At 43.9% G+C, this 10,016-nt stretch overlaps 2 protein-coding genes across 3 annotated transcripts; both read right to left on the bottom strand.

Moving 5' to 3' along the window:
* Positions 1 to 312: 312 nt before the first annotated feature.
* Positions 313 to 4,706, bottom strand: LOC123018475 (interferon-induced protein with tetratricopeptide repeats 5-like). Of its 2 annotated transcripts, none has more exons than XM_044420621.1 (2): positions 3,998 to 4,706; positions 313 to 2,202 (listed from the first exon to the last, which is right to left on the bottom strand). In XM_044420621.1, the coding sequence occupies exons 1-2, from the start codon at positions 4,000 to 4,002 to the stop codon at positions 762 to 764; spliced, it is 1,446 nt and encodes a 481-aa protein (XP_044276556.1). In that variant the 5' UTR covers positions 4,003 to 4,706; the 3' UTR covers positions 313 to 761. The 2 variants fall into 2 exon arrangements, with proteins under 2 accessions (XP_044276556.1, XP_044276557.1); XM_044420622.1 differs by lacking the exon at positions 3,998 to 4,706 and adding an exon at positions 3,313 to 3,404.
* Positions 4,707 to 5,793: 1,087 nt separating this feature from the next.
* On the bottom strand, positions 5,794 to 8,361 carry LOC123018476 (interferon-induced protein with tetratricopeptide repeats 5-like). Its single transcript, XM_044420623.1, has one exon. It carries the CDS (start codon positions 8,308 to 8,310, stop codon positions 7,231 to 7,233), a length of 1,080 nt encoding a protein of 359 aa, XP_044276558.1. The 5' UTR covers positions 8,311 to 8,361; the 3' UTR covers positions 5,794 to 7,230.
* Between the last annotated feature and the right edge of the window lie 1,655 nt (positions 8,362 to 10,016).

Below are 10,016 nucleotides of genomic sequence, written 5' to 3'. Positions count from 1 at the left end.
AAGTCTATTTAGAAGCAAGTCCCATCAAGTTCCAAGGAGCTTATGCCCATGTACAGCAGTTGCTGGGGACCATGGGTGGGAGGGTTCTGTTGTACCCAACTGACTGGTCACTGTCTGAGCAAACTCCTGTGATGGCCTGAACCATTACAGCTTCTCTTATGTTCCTCAGTGTGGTAGCACTGCAGCCTAAGTGTAGAAATCTAGGAATTTCTCAATCAGTAATTAATTTAAAACACACCTTTGGTATAGCTGTCACGACTGCTACAAATACGCTGATAGTCTGTATTTATCAAACATTACAAAGAGGGCAAATCCAGATTCATCAACAGTTTTTATTCTAAGCAACATCCAAATACAATTATACAGGCCATCTTGTTAAATACACACATCTTCTAGATAAGCAATGTACATCACAAGCATATTTAATTCAGTGGAAATTGGGATGTTTAATATATTTAAGGCAGATAACATGCATTACTGAGCTGATTACAAATGTAGTAACTAACTATGATGTTATTTGCACATTTCCTGCTCATTGGAAAACCCAGGATGCATCATGTAGGGCTGTTGTACAGACAGTCACCCAGCTGCTAATCAGCCTGAGAAGGGGTTAAATGTAGCACACCATCCTGACTCTTTCAGCCATTCTTCTTCCTACTGTTCATTTCAAACTCAAATGTATGTATTTTGCAAAGCAAGCTAACTTTATCTCCTGCATGTTCTTAAGGAAGATCTTATGAAGACAACACTCATAGTGAAGTTTAGCTTTGTAAGGAAAGTTTCAAGTTGAAAATGGCACTGAGGAATTCTTCATTCCCAGGATCCCGTTTCAGGGCAAGCTCATAGAACTTAATTGCATCCTCCTTAAACCCATTGAGTTGGCAAATGAGTGCAAGGCCACCCAAAGACAGAGCATCTACCAGACCTTTCTTGGTTCTTTTATCTATTAATCTGTCCAAGTTATGTTTGCACTTATTTCTCTCAAAAGAGTTATTTTCAATTTTGAGCCCTTCCAGATAGTGCTTAAGAGCTTCCAATTCTGACTTTTTGTAAAATTCCTGGAAATGGCCAAAACGGAAGTGGATCTCCTGCTTTTCAGCACATGTTAATCTGCTCATTACAAGTACCTTGCGATATGTTTCCTCTGCAGTCCTAAGCTGCCCTGCTTCAGCATACATACCTGCAAGGTCTAGATAAGCAGAGATGAATTTGGTTTTGCGCTCCACCACTTTCTGGAAATGAAAAATGCTAAGCTCGAGCAGTTTATTCTCTTTGATGACCTGGTGTCTTGCCTTTGCCTTTTTCATTTTAAAGTACTGTGCTCTGTAGCAAAGCCCCATCTGATGGTGCAAGAAGCCAGAATTTGGCGTCAACTCTAATGCTTTTGTCAAACACAACAGGGGCTTTTCCACATTACCTTTTCTCCTGTAAAACTTTGCAGCATACCTCAGCACATATGGATCATAAGGGTGTTTTGACAGGGCTTCTTCAATGTACTTTTCCCCTTCTTTAGCTTTATGGGTTTCCTGCAACTTTAATGCGAGGAGAGGCAGGACGAATGCGTTATCCGGATTCAGTGTAACTGCGCGCTTCAAGGGTTCCAGCGAAGAGCCTGCTGCTGCAGATCTCCTTTCATGGTACTCCTCCAGGCGGTACACTGTGATGGCATAGCCGGCATTACATTCTGGGTTTTCGGGTTCTTCTTGCAGGGCCTTTTCAAAACTCTCCTTGGCTTTTTCATAATATTTTTTCCCAAATTTGAGGAAGGCCCACCCCTTTTCACAGTAGATCTCTGGTAATGTCATCTTATAAGGAGAATCGCTTTGGTGTTGTTTGCAAACACTCTCCACCCTTTTCACATAGGTCTCTGCTTCTGGGAGTCTGTCCATGTGGCAGTACAGCCACGCATAGTTGCCCCACGTCACAAGACTGTTTTTCTCAATGTCTCCTGGGTACTCTTCTTCAGCAGCCTCTTTTGCTTTCTGTAGGCTTTCCAGAGCTTCTTCCCTCTTGCCATTCAAGTACTTCACATAAGCCAACAGGTTATAATTCCGGACTTTGGACCTGGACTGCAAAAAGCAAATCTGTTCAAGAATTCTTTCCTCTAATTCATCAGGATCAACATCATCCTTCAGCAACATCCATGTGAAATGACACTCAAGTTGTGTGAGGATCTTCTCTAAGGAATCTTTGGAAATGTCACTGCAGAATGTGGGGGCAAGGGAAGAGACACAAGCCCACATAAGTATTTGCAAAGAAGGTCTCATTCAAGCATGTAATCATTTCTCATGAAAATTTTTTAACAGCAGTGCCTTCAATAAAGCATGTCTTAATTCTCGCAGCTGTAGTAACAGTAGAATTACTATTGTAATTACTATTCAGAGAACTGTGAATCGGGATCCTTTTCCATTCCCATGACTTCACATTAAATTTCTAATGAAAGACCTGTGTGGCTTCAAACTTTTCCTAAAACTAGCAGAAGCTTCTCGGAAAGGCCAATATAGTGGACAGAGTATGTTCGCAAATTAAGTCAACTTTGGCTAAGAACATAAAAAAGAGGCCATCTAGAGGTGAGTCAATCTAATTTTACATTCTCTTTCCATCGCAAAAACATGAACTAGGCTTGGAAAAGAACTTCCAGGACTGTCTCAAAGGAGAGGCAAGCTTCTCAAGAGCTTTCACATTTTTCTCCCATGCAGATGGATATAAAAGCAACAGGATTACAGCCTGTGCCAGCCACAAGGATACAGAGCCAATACCTTTTTCATGGCAAGGATAACGCCAGCATCTCCTCTCCCCTCTGCCCCTGGCGGAGATTAAAACTGCCATGACTGTGCATACTACTAGTCAACAGAGTTGCTTGCCATTTTAGACTCTCTGCCATGATAAGCACTTGCACTTCAGAATTTATCACTACAGACTGTGTGGGCTTATGTGGCCAAAGATGTCCACCAACTTCTTAGGATTGGTGGTATGCAAGGCAAGGCAAAGATATAAAATATTAACCAGGTCACCTCTGGAAGTGCTGGACTGCAGCTGGTAACTCCCCTAACCATCAGGGACATTGGCCAGGAATGCTGGAGACTGAGGTCAATGCAACTGGAGAGCACCTGGTTGGTAAAGGCTGCTTTTTATTTTTTCCAAAATCTGCTTGATCTTTCCAATCTGCCTTTGACACCCTACTCCAGATGTGGCCATCTTCTGATACATCCCCTCTCACCCCAAAAGCAGGTCTTTAAAAGGACGATTAAAACGTCCCAGCAGGAAAACACGAGCGGGAGTGAGTAAGCATAAGGGGCACAATCTCCTTACCTCTCTGGTCTCGATCCAAAACTGGGCGCTAGGGCTTACACACAGCTAAGCAGAGACATCACTGCCAACAAATGTGCGTATAGTCAAGGCTATGGTTTTCCCAGTTGCAGTGTATGGCTGTGAAAGTTGGACCACAAGGAAGGATGAGCACGGAAGAATTGAGGCCTTTGAATTGTGGTGCTGGAGGAGACTCCTGTGAGTCCCTTGGACCGCAAGGAGATCAAACCAGTCAGTCTTAGAGGAGATCAACCCTGACCGCTCTTTAGAAGGCCAGATGCTGAAGATGAACCTCAAATACTTTGGCCACCTAATGAGAAGGAAGGACTCCCTGGAGAAGAGCCTAATGTTGGGCACAATAGAAGGCAGAAGAAGAAGGGGACAGCAGAGAATGAGGTGGCTGGATGGAGTCACTGAAGCAGTTGGTGTGAGCTTGAGTGGACTCCGGGGGATGGTGGAGGACAGGAAGGCCTGCAGGAATGTTGTCCATGGGGTCGCGATGGGTCGGACACGACTTCGCGACTAGCAGCAGCAGCAGCAAGAAGCAAGTCCATGGGGCACGGCTGTGCCGTGCGTGATTTCAAGAAAAGCTTGTTTGCGCCCAGCCCCGCTCACTTTGAGTGCAGCAACTTTGCTTCTTATCTCGTCTGAGAGAAAATCGGCCATAGAAGATAATGGTGTGACTTACCTCATGGCTTCGGGTTCTTATTTGCAAAAGAAACGAGCTCCTTTCTCTCAGCAGGGCTGATCGCCTGCTCAGGACGACCGGCGACCAGCGCAGCAATGCGGCCCTTTTATTCGCTCCTTCCAGCTACTGGGAAAGCGAAACTCGAAGAGGAGAGTCGCCTCTCAGAAAACGAAACCGAGTGTTGCTCCGCTACCAGCGGCGCTCCCACCCGGATAGGGAAGCGGGCGCCTTCCTGCTGCATCGTGCAAGGCTTGGTCTTCGCAGCAGAGCTGGCACGATCGGCCCTGCAGATCGATCAACTGATTGATCAACTGATCTGTCCCACCACGATAAGTGAAGTCGGATTAGTACGGTGCTGCGTTTTCAACTCATGATTCCCGCGTGAATAGGAGCGCCGAGCCAGCAGAAGAAAGAAAGCGTGCCCAACCTGGGACGCCCCCCGCCCCTCGTCGCAGGCCAAAACTCTGGAGAAGAGCCCTGGTTGGGGCGGCTGCCCTAGAGGCTAAGCAACCGAGAGTGCTGAGGGGATTCTTTCGCGAACGACCCTTTCAGGCTCGTTGAGTTGTCGAGATTTACCCAGGCATTTGGGTATTTTTTTTAACCCAAATACGGGAGTGCGTGCGTGGCTCTCGTCTATGCTCGGCACTTTTGCAGGTATATCCTCCAATAATCCATTTCGCCGGAGCGCTGATTTCGATCTATGGCGCTTTACGTTAACATTCCTATTTGAGAGAGAAAACATCCCCACCGCACCCCACCCGCCGCCAGCTTTCCTTGTGATTAAAAGCGCTGCGAACGGGTCTAATGAAGAAAGACACTTTTTTGCTATGTTCTTTTTGTGGTTGTTTCTCCCTTTCACTTTCATGTTGCCCTCAGCCTGGCTGGGCTGCTGGTGTTGTAGGGCTTTTTTGCCTGGGTGTAGGATCGCGTCCTCAGAGGATGCGCTCTGGTAAGGGGCAAAGTGCGTTCTTAAAGGGGCGCGCGTGCTTGCTCAGGATGGCCGTACGACTCTGCCCTGTGAGAACAGGGAGCAATTTCAGCGAGGCGCTTGTGACGGAGGCCCACGCTGTGCAGCCCCTTCATCCCGCTTCCACGAGCGTGAGTCAGATAAAACACACGGTGGCACCCTCAGCGACTCAGGCTGCCTGGCAGTAGTGGAGAAAGTAGGCCAGGTCCCCACAGTGTGCAGGTGTGCACGAATGACGATTTAATTGCTCGATTATGTAACATCTGTGCCTTGGCTGGAACATGGCAAACGGCTCCCTTTTTCAGTTCTTTGAATTGCATGTACTTTGAATTCTCTGGCCACAGATGAATCAAGAACCCTCTGAAGCAGCCTTAGGGCTCCCAATAGGTGAATATTTTCCACATGCTGAATTCCCTGATCATTTAAGGAATATGCTTAATGTAACCTCTGCCTTGTTGCTTGGCTCATCTACTTGAGTGATCTCCTACTCTGATGAGGATAGTATTGCATTTATATCCCGCCTTTTTTCCTCTTGTGTGGAGCCCAAGGTGGTGTGCAGAACTCCATTTTGTTCTCACAACAACAATCCTGTGCAGTAGGTTAGGCTGCGAGTGAGTGACTGGCGCAAAGTTACCAAGTGAGCTTCATGGGCAAGTGGGGGCAGGAACCTGAACCCCAGGATTGCACTCTCTCATCACACTGGCTTCTTATGGTTCCCCAGTGCAGTGGTTTTCAACCTTTTTACAGTTGGGAAGCGGAGAAAATAGGATTTTGGGGGGGGGGGGGCGGTACCGCTGAAGCAAAAATAAAGAGCAGTATATACATAATATAGTATTTTCTGTATTCGTTTTTTAATATAATTTCTAAAAGGATGAGAAAGTAAAAGAATAAATTAATGATGTTAAACGTAATCAACTACAACTGAGATTTTTAGAGAGTGATATGCAATTCAAATAAGCCTAGTATGAAATCTGCTGCTGCTTCTTTTCAAGAATACTTGATCAAAAATTCAAAGAGCAAAATACCAAATCAATATAAATGCCATACTATACTCATAGCAAAAACAATTTCAAATGCATCGTTAACAGCAGAGCAATACAAAGTCAAGCAAAGTTACTTAATGCAGTAATATTCATAATGTTAAATAATAAATGCAACTAACTCCATCCACTCAAATCCCCACACACTCCAGCACTGATTGGCTAAGAAAACGCAGTCAACACAACTCCGCCTAAACATTTCCCCTACACTACAACACAGCAGAAAAAGGCCTGGTCTTCAGGGCCCTGCCCAGAGGGTGAACCTAGTGCTGGGGGGCACCCAGCTGGCTCCTACTGAGCTGTGTCTCCCCTTCCTGCCCCCTCCAAGACAGAGGTGGTGAATGTGCAGGGAGAGCACAGCTAGCCCTGCTGCTGGTAGCCGGCTTTTTCATGGACCAGCAGTTGAAAATCCCTGTTCTGAGGCAGATTTACAGCCTGGATCGTGTGTGCATGGTCTTGCTTGATGGGAGAGGACTTGGAAGTGCATGCAGTTGCTGAATACTTAGGTATTGCTCGCCTTCCTCCAGACCTTGACAAAATAACACACATTTTCAGCATTATTATTTCAAGTACTGGCAACCCTGCGCATGAAAAACAAGAGAAGATGTTCTCAGGTGGCAGAAAAAAACAGTTCTGTGGGGACAATCATTTTTTCCATATATGTGTCTCAAAACCGTGATACAAGTTTCAGACTACTGCAAACTCTGTGCAAGGGTAATCAGGCCATCTTGCAGCAGTTCTTGTATAATAAACTTGGGGCTGCATCTTCAACACACTGTGACCACATGTTGGGAAGTTGCATTTTATAAGGAAAGCTTCAGGTTCAAAATAGCAATGAGGTATTCTTCATTTCCAGGGTCCAGTTCCAGGGCTTGTTCATAGTATTTAATTGCTTCCTGCTTTTTTCCATCAAGCTGGGCAATGAAACCATGGACGCTGAAACATTTGGCATCTCCCTGGCCTTGGCTGATTTTCCTTTCTATTAATTTGCTCAGACAAGATTTGCACTTTTTTCTCCAAATTGATTAACTTTCAATTTTCACACCTTCCAGGTAGTTCTCAAGTGCTTCCAATTCTGATTTTTTTGTTCGATTTTTGAAAATGCCCATACCACCAGTGGTATTCCTGCTTTTCGACACAGGTTAGTTTCTTCTTCACCAATATATTCTGAAATGTTTCTTCTGCTTTTTGAAGCTGCCTCCCTTCAGCATAGATACCTGCAAGGTCTAGTAAGCATAGAAAAATTTGGGTTTATGGTCCACCGCTTTCTGGAAATGAAAAATGATAAGCCTGATCATTTCCTCCATCTTTTTTCCAGATTGGTACTTTCCTTTGGTCCTTTTCATTTCAAAGGACTGTGCTCTGTAGCAAAGCCCCATCTGATGGTGCAAGAAACTAGAATTTGACGTCAACTCTAATGCTTTTGTCAAACACAACAGGAGCTTTTCCACATTACCTTTTTTCCTGTAAAACATTGCAGCATACCTCAGCACATATGGATCATATGGGTGTTTTGACAGGGCTTCTTCAATGTACTTTTCCCCTTCTTTAGCTTTATGGGTTTCCTGCAACTTTAATGCGAGGAGAGGCATGACGAATGCGTTATCCGGATTCAGTGTAACTGCGCGCTTCAAGGGTTCCAGCGAAGAGCCTGCTGCTGGAGATCTCCTTTCATAGTACTCCTCCAGGCGGTACACTGTGATGGCATAGCCGGCATTAAATTTTGGGTTTTCAGGTTCTTCTTGCAGGGCCTTTTCAAAACTCTCCTTGGCTTTTTCATAATATTTTATCCCAAATTTGAGGAAGGCCCACCCCTTTTCACAGTAGATCTCTGGTAATGTCATCTTATAAGGAGAATCGCTTTGGTGTTGTTTGCAAACACTCTCCACCCTTTTCACATAGGTCTCTGCTTCTGGGGGTCTGTCCATGTGGCAGTACAGCCACGCATAGTTGCCCCACGTCACAAGACTGTTTTTCTCAATGTCTCCTGGGTACTCTTCTTCAGCAGCCTCTTTTGCTTTCTGTAGGCTTTCCAGAGCTTCTTCCCTCTTGCCATTCAAGTACTTCACATAAGCCAACAGGTTATAATTCCGGACTTTGGACCTGAACTGCAAAAAGCAAATCTGTTCAAGAATTCTTTCCTCTAATTCATCAGGATCAACATCATCCTTCAGCAACATCCATGTGAAATGACACTCAAGTTGTGTGAGGATCTTCTCTAAGGAATCTTTGGAAATGTCACTGCAGAATGTGGGGGCAAGGGAAGAGACACAAGCCCACATAAGTATTTGCAAAGAAGGTCTCATTCAAGCATGTAATCATTTCTCATGAAAATTTTTTAACAGCAGTGCCTTCAATAAAGCATTTTCTCTGTCTTTTGTAATTACTATTCAGTAATTACAAAAGACATTTTATTGTAATTACTATTGTAATTACTATTCAGAGAACTGTGAATCGGGATCCTTTTCCATTCCATGACTTCACATTAAATTTCTAATGAAAGACTTGTGTGGCTGCAAACCTTTCCTAAAACTAGCAGAAGCTTCTCGGAAATGCAGAGTAGGGCTAAGGGCAAGGGGGAGAGAAAAAAGAAGGGGAAGAGTGACAGGTACATTTATATATTGAAAGAAAAGCTCATTCGAGCATGTAATAGCTTCTCATGAACTCCCTTAAAAACCTCTCACTAGCCCTTTCTTCTTTCTTTCTTCCACTTGTGTCAATAGACCAGTGATGTTAGCAGTGTGGATTTTCTGGAGAGCCAGGGTGTTAGAGTTGCTAAGAGTTGACACAACATTGGAGGAGTGAAGAACCACCTACCGATGAACTGATTCTAAAAAAGATCTTGGACTGTGCCGAAATAGACAGATTGTCCCTGAAGGTGGAGGAGCATACAGACGTCTATCAAACTTGGAATTCCTTTTATTGTTGGCTAGAGCAATGGGACTATGCATAGACTTAAATATGTTTATGGAACTATAAAAAAAAAGTACGGGAGGCCGACATAGGTCTGATGCTTTTGATGATTGATGATTTTTAGTTTCTTTTTGTTAGTTAATAGAAAAATAACAATAAATCTTACTTTAAAAAAAAGGAGTTGGGCACTGGGACTTAGGGAAATCCAAGTCTAGCCCCCACTTGGCCATGAAGCTCACTGGGCCAGTTGCTGACTTTCAGCCAAACCCATCTCACAGGGTTATTGTGAAGATAAATTGGAGAAAGAGGACTATGTAAGCTGCCTTGAGCTCTTTGCAAGTGGAAGAAAGGCAAGCTGTAAATGTAATATAATTCCTTTGACATGAATTTATACTGATTTTCCTGTGAAAGACCTGTGTGTTGGTTCTTTCCTGCCTGTCGTAATCCTAGCAGAAATACCAGGTCCATAGAATGCTGCACTCCATTTCAGCAAAAGAGGCTTCTTTTCAGAGACCCACTGTGTCTTCACAAGTGCCCCATACACAATCACAAGCCGGCGCTGCAGTTTAGCAAGACAGAAAGTATCCCAGCTTCTCATTCCAGTTTAACCTGCCATTTCCAGAGAATACTACACTATCTTTGCCCTAAAAATGCTTGGGAAGCATCAGAGAGCTGCTGTGGGAAAGGACATTGCGGTGTAGGGCATGAGTAAGGATATCACAAGTGCACAATGCACATGTCATGCAGAGAAACACCAAACCTGAGTAAGATCTTCAAGCTAAATATGCTACTGGTTTTGGCCCACGTCTTTCTTCTTTTAAACAACATTTTATTTAAACATCATTTTAATTGTTAAAATATATGATCTGGCCAGGGCAACTTCTTCTTCCTTCTCTTTTCTCCTCCTATATTCTTTATTTACTTATTTTATACTGTTAATTTTAATTTTTATTATTGTATCTCAGTGTATTTTTTGTATTTTTGTATTTAGTGGTAATTTATTATGTTCTATTGTATTTCAATGTATCTTATTGTGTTGTAAGCTGCCCCGAGGCTTCGGCAAGGGGCGGCATAGAAATGTTATAATAATAATAATACA

The sequence above is a fragment of the Varanus komodoensis genome, unplaced genomic scaffold (assembly GCF_004798865.1).
Source record: "Varanus komodoensis strain SLA01 unplaced genomic scaffold, ASM479886v1 scaffold11, whole genome shotgun sequence".
Lineage (NCBI taxonomy): Eukaryota > Metazoa > Chordata > Lepidosauria > Squamata > Varanidae > Varanus > Varanus komodoensis.
The sequence above is the reverse complement of the archived record's forward strand: the minus strand, read 5'-3'. Positions and strand labels throughout refer to the sequence as shown.

Bases quoted from the DNA above. Each gene is read 5' to 3' on its own strand.
- LOC123018476 (XM_044420623.1), bottom strand. From the start codon at position 8,310: ATGAGACCTTCTTTGCAAATACTTATGTGGGCTTGTGTCTCTTCCCTT.